Raw genomic sequence first — 14,891 nt, 5'->3', positions numbered from 1 at the left:
GATAACTACCAATAGTAGTTCAACTAAATTTATAAGCGTGTATAGTCAATCAAATAATTACTCCATAAACAAGGAATGCATTTACTCAATTCAACTAATAGAATGTATTAGTCATAATAAACACTCAAACAATTGGTGTACATGAAATACATGATACATTAGACTACTCAGAGTAAATTACCATCAGCAATAGACTGACTTACAGTGCCCTCAGTCTTCAAACCCCTTGACTTTTTACGCATTTTGTTACAGCCTGAATTTAAAATTAATTTAATTGAGATTTTTCTGGCCTACACACAATTCCCCTATGTCAAAGTGGAATTATCTTTTTAGATATTTTTACACATAAATGAAAAAGCTGAAATGTCTTGAGTCAATAAGTATTCAAACCCTTTTATTATGGCAAGCCCAAATAAGTTCAGGAGTAAACATGTGCTTAACAAGTGACATAATAAGTTGCATGGACTCTGTGTGCAATAATGTTTAAGATGAATTTTGAATGACCATCTTATCTCTGTACCCCACACACACATAAAGATAATTATATGTAAGGTCCCTCAGTCTAGCAGTGAATTTCAAACTGAGACCAGAGGTTTTCCAAAGGGCTCCTATTGGTAGATGGGTTAAAAAAAAAAAAACAGACATTGAATATCCCTTTGAGCATGGTGAAGTTATTAATTACACTGGATGGTGTATCAATACACCCAGTCGCTACAAAGCTACAGGCATCCTTCCTAACTCAGTTGCCAGAGAGGAAGGAAACCGCTAAGGGATTTCACCATGAGGTCAGTAGTGACTTTAAAACAGAGTTTAATGGCTGTGATGGGAGAACTGAGGATGGATCAGCAACATTGTAGTTACTCCACAATACTAACCTGATTTGACAGAGTGTAAAGCAGGAAACTTGTACAGAACAAAAATATTCCAAAGCATGCATCCTGTTTTCAACATGGCACTAACGTGATGTATTGTCTCAACCTTCTTTCCCTTTGTTGTTTGTACCCTGTTTTGTTCTGCTACCATGTTGTATAGCTACCATGCTGTGTTGTCATGTGTTGCTGCCGTGCTATGTTGTCTTCGGTCTCTCTTTATGTGGTGTTGTCTCTTATCGTGATATGTGTCTTGTCTTATATTTTTTTATCCCAGCTCCCAACCCCGCCGGAGACCTTTTGGTAGGCTGTCATTGTAAATAAGAAATTGTTCTTAACTGACTTGCCTAGTTAAATAAAAAGTAGTACCTCAAAAAATGTGGCAAAGCAATTCCCTTGTCCTGAATACAAAGTTGTATGTTTGGGGCAAATCCAATATAACACATTACTGAGTATCACTCACCATTATTTTCAAACCTAGGGGTTGCTTCATCATGTTATGTGTGTGCCTGTTTTTTCAGTATAAAAAATACACGGAATGTAGCTAAGCACAGGCAAAATCCTAGACGAAAACCTGGTTCAGGTTGCTTTCCAACAGACACTGGAAGATGACTTCACCTTTCAGCAGGATAATAACCTAAAAACAAGGCCAAATCTACACTGGAATTGCTTACCAAGAAGACAGTGAATGTTCCTGAGTGGCCAAGTTAGTTTTGACTTAAAACTGCTTGAAAATCTATGGCAGACCTGTCTAGCAATTATTAACAACTAATTTGGCAGACCTTGAAGAATTTTGAAAATAATAATGGGCAGATGTTGTACAATACATGTGTGGCAAGCTCTTAGACTTACCCAGAAACTCACAGCTGTAATCACTGCCAAAGGTGCTTCTACTAAGTATTGACTTGGGTATGAATACTTATGTAAATTAGATTTGTGTTTCATTTTCAATCAATTTGTAAATATGTCTGAAAACAGGTTTTCACTTTGTCATTATGAGGTTTTGGGTGAGGATGAAACATGTTTTGAATTCAGGCTGTAACACAAAATGTGGAATACGTTAGTGCCTTCAGAAAGTGTTCATAACCTAACGTGGTTACCCATGTCTTCAGTTAAGAATCATCTCTAAGAGTAAACTTGTGTGTAATACACACAGGAGCTTGCTAGTAACTTCTCAAAGTATGGAGAAATTCACTGTCCTTTTAAACCAAATTCAAGCAGAAACTTAAATTAACATTTTTAAAAACAAAAGACAGGGAAACACACCCAGATTCTAATCAACTCAATTTAAATTATAGGAACGCACCGTGTTGCTCCTTTGAACTGTCCTCTGTCCGACAAACCTGTACCACTTACAGTACAATAAAACATCAAAATTCGTAGCTCTTTATTAACTCTTGAAACAGTCCAAACATTTACAATTTAATTCACACTAACATTCATTTCCTCAAGTTTTCATCAGTCTTCACACCAACTTGTCCGTGCTCCCAGGGATCTGTGGGAACATCTCTTCTCCATGAATTCCACAGAAAAGGTGTGTTTGACCCCTGTGACAGCCCACAAATGGTCAGCCATCCAAACACAATGTCCTAAATCGTGATGGAGTCATCACGCTGGACCTCAGGGCCGGCAAATCACCAGTCACAAGTATATCTATCACCTTCTCTCATTTTCCCACCACACGAACTAGGCCAATCCTCTCGTTTCACTGTGACTCCAGGTATACATCGTACTGTAACGGCTAGCTTCACCACTTCTCCACTCTTTCCCTGTGTCTGCACCTGAAATGGAACCCTATTCCTTACGTAGTGAACAACTTTTGTTCAGGGCACCTAGGGAATATGTATTTATATCTAGGGAATAGGATGCCGTTTTGTGACTGTCAGTATGGATGTTAACTGCTAGCTTATCCTCACCCTCCCTGTCCTCTCTCCAGGTACAAGTTACTGAGGTATTCCAAAGAGAGGCAGCACCTGGATGGACTGAACAACCTCAACTACACCCCTGAGATCTCCCTGAGCTCCCTGTACAAGAACATCACCGTGGACCTCCACCCTGACCTGGCCCCCATTACAGACTACTGAACTCCACTGTCCCTGACCTCATCACACCCCCTCACACTCCAACTGGGACCCCAAAGCAGGGCAGAGGGGGGCTGGGGGTGTGGTGGGAGGCACACCGTGTAACGCTGCCAAGAAACCTTACTCTGAAGAAAATGTCCAACTAAAATATGAAAGCGGAAGGGACATAGGGTCTGTTTAATCGAACAATTGTGTGTGTGTTCTGTGAGGATTGTGGATGTTGAGATGGGGTGTGTGTCTGTGTCTCTGCATGTCAATGTGTCCATGCTGGCTTTAGCTATTAAGCTACTTAACATCAACATGTCATGATTCAGTATGAGGAGGGAGAGGCAGTGTTGTTTTCACATCAGATGTTTACTGCAAAGCCTTAAAGTGTCAGGCTCAGCCTCAGAACCATGGCTCTCTGGTTGCCTCCCAAACCACACCCTATTCCCTATATATTGCCCAGGGTCCTTAGTGCTCTGGTCAAAAGTAGTGCACTATATAGGGGGAAAAGGTGCCATTTGGGACTTTGCCTTTATCTCACAGCTCAGCACAGTTTTCACTTTTAACATCTCAGTACCATCACCTTACAAGCCAACAGACATTTTGTGTCTTCACTTTATATCATTTTTACACCGTTCGGTTAAAAAAAAATGAAACATATTCCTTAGAGGACAGGCGCTAAGTGAAGGTGACTTATTTGTGATGCACATTTTCTGAAATGGTGAAATGTTTTTTTTTTTCTCCAGTTTTTGCCTTTTTTTAACAGACGTTTTAAAGCACTATCCTGTTTCTCTGTGTCACATGAGTGTTTTGCTGTTCCTTTGCTGCACTGCTGACACGCATGATGCACAGAGCACGTATGTAAATACTTGACTCTTAAAGCTCGAGCATAGAACACGTATGTAAATATTCAGCCTTTTAAATGCTCAGAGCCTGTTATTCCAGTGGATTTGAATTTTGTTTTGGCAGCTACTTTCCTGAGGACTTACCTGGTTCTTCCATTTAAATGGGAAGATGTTCTAACAATAGATGGCTTAAAAAAAGAAAATGTACCAATCTCTTAGGCTGACATTCTTTTGCATGCCTTAATTTATTTTATTACCAGATGTTTTTTTCCTTTAATCATAATTTATATCATTTTGAGATGTCTATATTTTGTTCCAGTTTAGCCTTTTTGTGTCTTTTTTTTTCCCTCGAGGTGCACTGCGTGAAAAGACTTACTGACGTTATGGAGTGTGCTCCTGTACAGAAAGACAGGTCAGAGGACTATAGTCGCTCTGGTCCAGGCTGTTATGTCAGGCTTGCTGAGCCTTCAACAGCAAGCCACCTGCAACAACCTGGAGCAGAGCTTAAGACTGAAGATTCTAAAGCTGGATATCATTTTTCCTCTGGTATTTGTAGTCTGTTATTATGGAGGAGTTTATACAGTGTGGACAGTGTGTTTGGTACAGGATTATGTTTCAAACGTGTGTGTGTGTGGCTCATGTATTAGGTAACTGGACCATGTGTTTGAGCATATGTTAGGTGTCTTTAATGAGTGAGCTTGCAGATTGGGCAGTGTGTCTGAACCAATAATTTATATATACACTAGATGACTGACGACAGGCGAGGTTTTGAAGCTACCACCACTCCATCTTGGCACTCCGTCTACATCGCAAAAAATATATTTTTGAAACTGTGGAAAGGCATTTATTCATGTTTAGCTCACAATTTAAAAGTATGCATTAAGTGTGTAGTAGAGTAAACATACAAATAATTTGTTTTCCTTAAAGTATACTTTATTGAAAGTTCTAATGCTACTGTCCCCATTACTACAACAAAAATACTTGTAATTTTGTCCTGTGTAGAATTTCATTAATTCTTATGGAGGACTGCTTCTTCTGTGGAGTGCCAATATTACTGACCAGTGGCTTCAAAGCCTCTTACTGGCCAATAGCATTAGCAATCCAGGGTTTGTATACATTATTGGTCTGAACTGTGGTGTGTTCCTAATAAGCTTGCAAGGCATTGAGAGGGGCCAGAATGAGAGAACGGAAGCTAATGCTAACAGCTAACCCTGTTCTTGAATGGTACAGACTGCAACTTGGGCCATAAAGACTTGAAATTCTTAAATATTTAGCACTAAGATTAGCAAGGAAAAATGTAGGAGGTATTTTATTTTTTACTTTGTGTTTTTTTCTTGTACATAGTTGTTTCTCATACACTTCATATTTATGCATAGATGTACTTTTCTGTGTTTTTCTAGTGATTTGTTCATTTGTCAAGTGTACTTCTCAAGTAGAACTGCTCTATTCAAACAACCCAGGTTTTCTCCATCACAGTACTGCAAGAATGCAGGAGAACGAGAGTGTGAATCAAACTGGGATACTCCTGTCCTGCTCCTAACATGGGGTTTGTTGGAAATGGCACCCTGTGTCCTAAAGTGCACTACTTTTGACTGGACTTCTATGCTTCCTGGTAAAAAGAAGTCGACTATACAGGGAGTAGGGTGTCATTTGGGACGCAGCCTTGCTCTCTCGGTCCTGTCACTCTTGTAGTGCTGGGGAGGAACAGTCATTTTTGCTCATAAGCTAAAGTGGTTAACAAAGCACCAGGCTAAAGTCTGTGTTTGGTTTGGCTCCGACGTGGCTACAACGGTCACATAAGACCTCAATGGTGTATTTCTGACCAATCAGATGAGGCGAGACAGAATCTAAAAAGACATGGTAGTAATGACATTCTTTTGGAGATGGTCAACCGTGCCAAAGTTCCACTTCTGTTACCCATTATCATCATTCTACCTACCTCTCTTCTGCACTTATCTCTACTCGTCTTTCCTTTCTTTCCCCTTTTCATTCTCTTCCCATGAGATCCTCTTGTGTCTCAGTAACTCGTCAGTGTTGAGAGAAACCTGACAGACTAGTGTTGATCATAGGGATCAGGGTCAAGATATTAAAAGCGATATACCTATGACATACTGTATACAAGGTATTTCTCTGTATATGGCTCTGGGTATAGGTCAGTGTTTGGGGCTTCTCTTGTGCTATGCCTTATGCTCCGTAACAGATTTTTGCAATGTCGGATAAATGCTCTCGTTGTTTTTATACGTTGCAGAAGATGTGAGCAGCTTAGCTGTCGTCCCTCTTGAGGGCATTATGAGTTACTGTAGCAGAGACACTGAGTCGGTGGCTTCTTTCTCTGGATCCCGTCATCTTACTTGCTACAAAGGATCCGCTTCTTTTTTATCTAATCCTGTTATATTGTCTCTTTCACTTTGTTCAGGGAACAGTTTGAAGAGATTAATTATGGAAAGCATCCATCACTGGAGCTGGTCTAGGATCAGTGTTCTGTCTGTGTCCCAAATGGCCACACCCTCTGTTGTACATATTTATTGTTATTGCCTCTGAGGGGGGAGGGAAGGGTAGGTTAGGCGGCTGCCAGGCAGTGTGCTGGCTATACCCGGTCACAAGTGGTTTGGTTTACACCCCCAGCTGACCTGTGAGGAGGGCAAGGACCTCCCTCACCCTTCCTACTGCCTCTGTATTGTTTGTTTTTTCTTCTTTCAAATGACTATATTCACCACTACACAATTAGTAATGTGGACTATTACATTTTTGCAGTATTCATATTTGTGCCTTTTTCCCTTTTCCCTCAGTTTCCACTGCATTCTTGCTTGAAAGATACAGTAAAGGTTTGGATTGTTTTTGAACTGAAGTTAGAGTGCACTTTTTTCTAATTCATTTTTATTTTTATTTTTCAGTCAGTTGCTCTGATTAAGACGCACGATACGTTTCCATGACAATGGGCTGAGTAGGTGTGTATCAATGATTGTTTGTAATCAATTTTTCTGCTGTTCAGAGGTCTGGCTGCTTGGACCATGTACAATCCTCTTGAATCCTCAGCTCTCCAGTCTCCTCAATATGCTCTGCTCTGTTTGAACAAAGAGTCATAACTGGAGCCAGAAGGCAGACTCTTGCGTTACTACCATCCGCCAGGAAGTGCAGAATGACGCAGAGGAAGTAGTGACTTTTAAAAATTAGTGTCACCTGGTCTACAAATCATAAATTCTCATTTGAGGTCAGGCATATTCATTTAGACTTTGTGGGTTTGTAATTTTTAGATTGTTCGGAGGACACATTTGTGAAAATAAAAGACCTTAATTCGTTGTAGCGCCTTCTCATGCGCCACACACCTTCTCGCAGTTCTGTCTTGTTCTGCAATTTTGTTGCCTATAGTCATGTGCTATAATTCCCCCCAGACATTAGACAACTTTTTACATGGTGAAGCCGACCGGTTAGCCATCTTGTCAATCTCCCACAATCTTTGGTATAACAGCCAGTAAAAGAGTACTAGAGTTGAACTGTTAGACTTTGTAAAGTTGTTTTTCTTTTTGTCAACAAAAGATGAATAAACAACTTCATTGCCAGGTTCTGGGAAACACCTCTGAAGTCTGACAGATTTTTTTGAATGTGTTCTTTTTCTGCATCTTGGACCGCTGGTTCTTATGCTGTGTTTAAAACCAAGTGGGAATGTGGTAATTACCAGTTGGATGCATTCGTGTGTTTTGAACTCGTTGAGAAACGCCGAATGGCTAATGGCCAACAAGCTGCGTAATCCATTAACTAAAAGTACGACGATCATACTTTTAAACAAATTAGTGTTTAAAAAGCCATGTTAATAGAAAGCTTTTTATAAATGTTTTGTTGCATATAACTGCATTTCCTTAGTAGGTGACGTCAGAGGTCAGCATGTGGGAGAAGTCGGAGCTCAGATGATAGACGAGTTTCCCAGTAGTAATTACCAGTTGGAGGGGTGATAAAATCCTTTATTTTTTTTATCCCATTTGTATGTAGTAAACACCACCTCACTTGGTTATTAACTCAGCATTATCATTAGGTTGTCAAAAGGCCAAAACAGAAAGAGATGTCATACATAGAGAAATAACTAAGACAATACATAGTTGAATTCGGAAGTTTAGCCAAATACATTTAAACATTGTTTTTCACAATTCCTGACATTTTAATCCTAGTAAAAATTCCCTGGTTTAGGTCAATTAGGATCACTTTATTTTAAGAATGTGAAATGTCAGAAGTTATTTCAGCCTTTATTTCTTTCATCACATTCTCAGTGGGTCAGAAGTTTACATACACTCAATTAGTATTTGGTAGCATTGCCTTTTAAATTGTTTAACTTGGGTCAAACATTTCGGGTAGCCTTCCACAAGCTTCCCTCAATAAGTTGGGTGAATTTTGGCCCATTCCTCCTGACAGAGCTGGTGTAACTGAGTCAGGTTTGTAGGCCTCCTTGCTCGCACATGACTTTTCAGTTCTGCCCACAAATTTTCTATGGGATTGAGGTCAGGGGTTTGTGATGGCCACTCCAACACCTTGACCTTGTTGTCCTTAAGCCATTTTGCCACAACTTTGGAAGTATGCTTGGGGTCATTGTTCATTTGGAAAACCCATTTGCAACCAAGCTTTAACTTCCTGACTGATGTCTTGAGATGTTGCTTCAATATATCCACATTTTCCTGTCTCGTGATGCCATCTATTTTGTCAAGTGCACCAGTCCCTCCTGCAGCAAAGCACCCCCACAACATGAAGCACGGGGGTGGCAGCATCATGTTTGGGATGGTGTTCTTCAGCTTGCAAGCATCCCCATTTTTCTTCCAAACATAAATGGTCATTATGGCCAAACAGTTCTATATTTGTTTCATCAGACCAGAGGACATTTCTCCAAAAAGTATGATCTTTGTCTTCATGTGCATTTGCAAACTGTATGGAGGTTTTGGAGCAGTGGCTTCTTCCTTGCTGAGCGGCCTTTCAGGTTATATCGATATTGGACTCGTTTTACTGTGGATACAAATAATTTTGTACCTGTTTCCTCCAGTATCTTCAAGGTCCTTTGCTGTTCTGGGATTAATTTGCACTTTTCGAAACCAAAGTACGTTCATCACTAGGAGACAGAACGTGTCTCCTTCCGGAGTGGTATGACGGCTGCCTGGTCCCATGGTGTTTATACTTGCGTACTATTGTTTGTGGTACCTTCAGGCGTTTGGAAATTGCTCCCAAGGATGAAACGGACAACAAAAAAATTTGAGGTCTTGGCTGATTTCTTTTGATTTTCCCAAGATGTCAAGCAAAGAGGCACTGCGTTTGAAGGTAGGCATTGAAACACATCCACAGGTACACCTCCAATTGACTCAAATTATGTAAATTAGCCTATCAGAAGCTACTAAAGCCATGGAATCTGGATTTTTCCATGCTGTTTAAAGGCACAGTCAACTTTAGTGTATGTAAACTTCTGACCCACTGGAATTGTGATACACAGTGAATTTTAAGTGAAATAATCTGTTTAAGCAATTGTTGGAAAAATGACTTGTGTCATGCATTAAGTAGATGTCCTAACCAACTTGCCAAAACTAGTTTAACAAGAAATTTGTGGAGTCGTTGAAAAATTAGTTTTAATGACGCCGACCTAAGTGTATGTAGACTTCAACTGTACTTAACAAGTTGCATTATACAGTAACTAGGCTTTAGGTATGTGCTACCCTTTGATTAACCTTCACCACTATTCATTACCTTAGTTAACCTACACAGTAGCCTGTAGAAGGGATCTGAACTAATCCATGAATGTAAATTCTTCCGACAGGTGGCTGGTACTCATACAAGACCCTCGTCCTTCAGCAGATCAGTGCATACAGTTGTCACGCTATGTGTAGTTGGACAACGATGAATGTCTGGAATATGAGTATGTTGGTGAATGTGTGTGGCATTGTATGTTCAACAAAGGAAGGCCCAGTCAGTCGTTTACCTGCACTTTTATTTGTTAAGCTTGGTCAGGTGTGTATGTCACTCGTGTGCTTTCATCACGACAGCCGTGGTAGTGTAGGAGAAGGGACTCAGCAACAGGGCCAGAGTGTAGTGGCGATGTCCCTCCGCGTGGGCCTCGAACACCACCTGTACACACGGCACATCAGTTTGTACTGCTGTTTTACTTCTATGAATTCTCTCCCACAGACTGACATCCAGGAAGACCGATTTACTTTTGTCCAACTAGGTCTATGAACTCTTTCCACTTAGGACAAATTATTTCCATTGAGGACAAACATTGTAGAGTAGCAAACAAAAAGCTATTGATACAGGTCAAAGCCAGTGTGCTATCGCAAGCAATTTAATCACATGATGTTCCATAATTCATAATGGAAGGGGGGAAATTGTCACATTCTGTTATTTTCTTTTCCCTTTAACCAGCTAATTATTTTGTCTCAGATTTTTAGGTCCAAATGTTTATGGTTTGTCTTACTTTCCATGGTGAGTATTATTTTATCTATGGGGAACAACTGGTGTAGTTCTAGATGTAATCTAGTCTTTAGGCACATTACTGAGTTACAAATGTCCACTGTCTGGCCTACTACACACTGGTTGTACACAAGGTTCTACATGGAACCAAAAAGGGTTTTCCTTTGGAGACAGCCGTAGAACCTTTTTTGGAACCTTTTTTTCTAAGAGTGTACTGTAGTACATCATGCAACACAACCTTAGTTTGTACTAGGTCTCAGAGCAGTGAGAGGGTTAAAGGTTGGTGATTGTACTCACTTCAGCAGTCTCGTGGAAAGGTGTGGTTCCCTGAGACTTCCAGTAGGCTTTAGTGTCAAACTCAACTCGGTACACCCCCGACTGGAAGTCCTGATCTGAGATCAGATTATGGACTTCCCCTGTCAAGTCTGTCACTCTAAGAGAGAGAGGGTGTCACAGGTTAAACTCTTTTATAGCTTAGAAGCATAACATTTCATTATGAAATTGGTTAACAAATCTTTCTGAATGCATATTATTTTAGTTTAAATAAGTCCGTTAACAACATTGCCCAAACAGTTGTGCATCCTCATACGTACCCACTAGCAACCTGTGCCCAGGTCATTCCATTGACTCGTCGGGAGACACTCAGTGCCACGGCGCCCGCTGGTACACCCTTCACCGCATCCAAAATCTTAACCATCAACGGGCAGTGAGTGTCTGACTCACCATGCCTGTCCTGGACCCCAAACCACAATCATAATTGTAAATAATACAATCCATGAACTGGGTGGACCACAAACCAACTGTCACAAACTGTACACAGTATCAAGGTCATTCAAGACTTACCACAACACAATCATAACTAACAATACACATAACACAGGACCTAGTTTACAAAGACAAACACTAGAAACAACATCCTGAACATTGGGAAGACTGACCACACAAATATAAACACCCATGGCTGGCCAGACAGTTAAGTTCAGTGTTACTTTTTGTCTATCAGTTGGTGCCCAGCATTAGCACACCCATGTGCCTACGCCAGCCAGACACAACACCCCTTACAAAAAAGAAATGCAGTTTTGAAAGTGCACTAACTGCAGTTGACGGTGGGATTTTGGATGCAGTAATTGCAGAATAACTTCAGTTTACTGGGCAGCAGGTAGCCTAGTGGTTAGAGTGTTGGGTCAGTATTCAAAAGATTGCTAGATCTAATCCCTGAGCTGACGAGGTTCAGGGACAGAATGACATTTTTTCAAGGCAGTTAACCCACTGTTCCTAGGCCGTCATTGTAAATAAGAATTTGTTCTGAACTGACATGCCTCGTTAAATAAAATAACTGCAGTGGCACTGCAAAATTACTGCAGTCTTACGAAATAAGGGACAACTCTGCCAACAGGGTCAGAAATACATAGTAGACAGACTAACCTATAGTAAAGCATTCTGTCATCACTATTGGTTAGAAGGCTGGTAGAGTTGGAATAATAGCTATAGAAATGGTTAGAAACATTTAACCAGTTGTAATCACGACACTCCGCCTTAATATTGTTTATTTGGTTCTATAACGAGATAAAACCAGTCATGAAACAGAAGGCTTGGAATATGGGCTTGACTTTCTAATTATGAATGTATCTGACAAAGTTAGACATTACAAAACTGCCATTTTGTCATGTCTGAGCTTTGGATTTTGAGGATAGAAAATGGTAGGTAAGCCTAGGAACTTTGTCCAATGCTCCCATGTAAAATGGGGGAGGAAAGAATGAGGACTACTTTTTCCAGCTAATTTGTCATTTCCAGTGTAGTTGGAGGACAAGAAGGTCAAAGTGCGGATGTGGACCAGAGAGAACAAGTGGTGATGTGAGGTCATTGACTGCGTTGCATTCCATCACACACTGATGGTAAACACTACTGCCTGTAATGCACGCACACACACTCTAAGATGCTGATAGCATCTGACAGTGTTAGAAGCTACTCTGAAAATATAGTTTACCAAGCTACCAATTACTTCACACTGAAGGAAGTTAAGCTACCCTTAAGAAAAATATACTTCACTAAAGTTAGTGACAAAGTAGTTCATATCATCTAAACTATTTTGTGGTAAATTATCTAAATTTGAAATATCATACACTACAAATTGCAAAAACAGATCTGGACTCAGATGTTAACAGAACTTGTAATTTGGCTAATTTAACACACAAACTGTGTTTTAAGTGACAGTTATGCAGGTCTGATGGCGAGAAAGAAAGAAATTGTCTACTTCACCTTTTTATTTTTGCCCCAAAAAGTAGTGTAGTTCTAGTTCCAGTACTTGGCTACACCTCTACATGGCAAGAAAGTCATGGTTTTTTTTGCTACTGCAAAATGTAGTTAAACTAGTAATTTAACTATGTAGTTCAGTATTCCCCAACACTGGCATCTAATATCTCAACTTCAAACACAAACAACTGAGCAAATGTTTCATATTCTAGGTATGACTTTATGATCTAATATTGTACGTTTACACAGCTAACAAACCTTATCAGTTATTGTGTATCATTTATGCCCTGACAACATTCTGACAACATGCCCTGACAAGCCCACACTGAATGGTGCAGTGACCCCTGAGAAAGACCGGCAGACGCCCAAACATACTCACCACTGGGGCGGCGCTACAGAGTAGGACAGCAGTGGCTAGCAGCACACAGAGCAGTGAACTGTCCATTTGGAGCGATAACTGGTTGGCGGCTCTAACACAGTCAAACCTATAAACTTAGACTGACAGGCATAGAATTGGGCAACACACCCCTATCTGGTACCTTTATACACTGAATCCCCCCCCCCCCCCCCCCCCCCCCAGTGCCTGACAAGAGAGGCCAATGCCTGCATCTATTGACTAGGTCAATAATGAGAGAATCAGTAACTTTCACACACAAATCATGCTTTGTGGCCATCTTATAAAAAATGTGATTGGGTAGAGGATAACGTACAGTGAGGGAAAAAAGTATTTGATCCCCTGCTGATTTTGTACGTTTGCCCACTGACAAAGAAATGATCCATCTATAATTTTAATGGTAGGTTTATTAGAACAGTGAGAGACAAAATAACAAAAAAATCCTGAAAAAACACGTCAAATATGTTATAAATTGATTTGCATTTTAATGAGGGGAAATAAGTATTTTACCCACCTGCAAAACATGACTTAGTACCAAGAAGGGTTTTGCCAATCACAGAGGTCAGACGTTTCTTGTTGTTGGCCACCAAGTTTGCACACATCTCAGGAGGGATTTTTGTCCCACTCCTCTTTGCAGATCTTCTCCAAGTCATTAAGGTTGAGGCTGATGTTTGGCAACTCGAACCTCCAGCTCCCTCCACAGATTTTCTATTGGATTAAGGTCTGGAGACTGGCTAGGCCACTCCAGGACCTTAATGTGCTTCTTCTTGAGCCACTCCTTTGTTGCCTTGGCCGTGTGTTTTGGGTCATTGTCATGCTGGAACACCCATCCACGACCCATTTTCAATGCCCTGGCTGAGGGAAGGAGGTTCTCACCCAAGATTTGACGGTACATGGCCCCGTCCATCGTCCCTTTGATGCGGTGAAGTTGTCCTGTCCCCTTAGCAGAAAAACACCCCCAAAGCATAATGTTTCCACCTCCATGTTTGATGGTGGGGATGGTATTCTTGGGGTCATAGGCAGCATTCCTCCTCCTCTAAACACGGTGAGTTGATGCCATAGAGATCCATTTTGGTCTCATCTGACCACAACACTTTCACCCAGTTGTCCTCTGAATAATTCAGATGTTCATTGGCAAACTTCAGACGGGCATGTATATGTGCTTTCTTGAGCAGGGGGACCTTGCGGGCGCTGCAGGATTTCAGTCCTTCACGGCGTAGTGTTACCAATTATTTTCTATGGTCCCAGCTGCCTTGAGATCATTGACAAGATCGTCCCGTGCAGTTCTGGGCTGATTCCTCACCGTTCTCATGATCATTGCAACTCCACTAGGTGAGATCTTGCATGGAGCCCCAGGCCGAGGGAGATTGACAGTTCTTTTGTGTTTATTCCAATTGCGAATAACCGCACCAACTGTTGTCACCTTCTCACCAAACTGCTTGGCGATGGTCTTGTAGCCCATTCCAGCCTTGTGTAGGTCTACAATCTTGTCCCTGACATCCTTGGAGAGCTCTTTGGTCTTGGCCATGGTGGAGAGTTTGGAATCTGATTGATTGCTTCTGTGGACAGGTGTCTTTTATACAGGTAACAAGCTGAGATTAGGAGCACTCCCTTTAAGAGCATGCTCGGAATCTCAGCTCGTTACCTTTATAAAAGACACCTGGGAGCCAGAAATCTTTCTGATTTGAGAGGGGGTCAAATACTTATTTCCCTCATTAAAATGCAAATCAATTTATAACATATTTGACATTAGTTTTTCTGGATTTTTTTGTTATTCTGTCTCTCACTGTTCAAATAAACCTACCGTTAAAGTTATAGACGGATCATTTCTTTGTCAGTGGGCAAACCTACAAAATCAGCAGGGGATCAAATACTTTTTTCCCTCACTGTAGGTGCCAGTCTTCTAAGATTACAGATTAGTCTAACCTGGAACAACAATGGATGGGTCCAATCCAGCAGCGGATATAAATGTCACCTTAATTAACCTGGAGATAGAATTACAAACCACGTTCTCTCAATGCCCAGACCC

General features: G+C 40.9%; 2 protein-coding genes across 4 annotated transcripts in view; one reads left to right on the top strand and one right to left on the bottom strand.

Annotated features, from left to right (window-relative positions):
• Window positions 1–7,360, top strand: part of b4galt6 (UDP-Gal:betaGlcNAc beta 1,4- galactosyltransferase, polypeptide 6) — a 28,118-nt gene extending 20,758 nt beyond the window's left edge. For 2 of the 3 annotated variants that reach the window (XM_036978492.1, XM_036978494.1), the window contains 2 exons: window positions 2,322–2,403; window positions 2,806–7,360. In XM_036978492.1, the coding sequence (XP_036834387.1) occupies window positions 2,322–2,403; window positions 2,806–2,877 (154 nt within the window). In that variant the 3' untranslated portion in view covers window positions 2,878–7,360. The remainder of the gene's footprint in view (window positions 1–2,321; window positions 2,404–2,805) is intronic. The other variant, XM_036978493.1, reaches the window with a different exon arrangement.
• A 2,358-nt stretch (window positions 7,361–9,718) lies between these two features.
• ttr (transthyretin (prealbumin, amyloidosis type I)) lies at window positions 9,719–13,001 on the bottom strand. Its single transcript, XM_036978495.1, has 4 exons — window positions 12,848–13,001; window positions 10,809–10,948; window positions 10,513–10,648; window positions 9,719–9,873 (listed from the first exon to the last, which is right to left on the bottom strand). Exons 1-4 carry the CDS (start codon window positions 12,911–12,913, stop codon window positions 9,766–9,768), a joined length of 450 nt encoding a protein of 149 aa, XP_036834390.1. The 5' UTR covers window positions 12,914–13,001; the 3' UTR covers window positions 9,719–9,765.
• Between the last annotated feature and the right edge of the window lie 1,890 nt (window positions 13,002–14,891).

The sequence above is a fragment of the Oncorhynchus mykiss genome, chromosome 5, assembly GCF_013265735.2.
Source record: "Oncorhynchus mykiss isolate Arlee chromosome 5, USDA_OmykA_1.1, whole genome shotgun sequence".
NCBI lineage: Eukaryota > Metazoa > Chordata > Actinopteri > Salmoniformes > Salmonidae > Oncorhynchus > Oncorhynchus mykiss.
The sequence above is the reverse complement of the archived record's forward strand: the minus strand, read 5'-3'. Positions and strand labels throughout refer to the sequence as shown.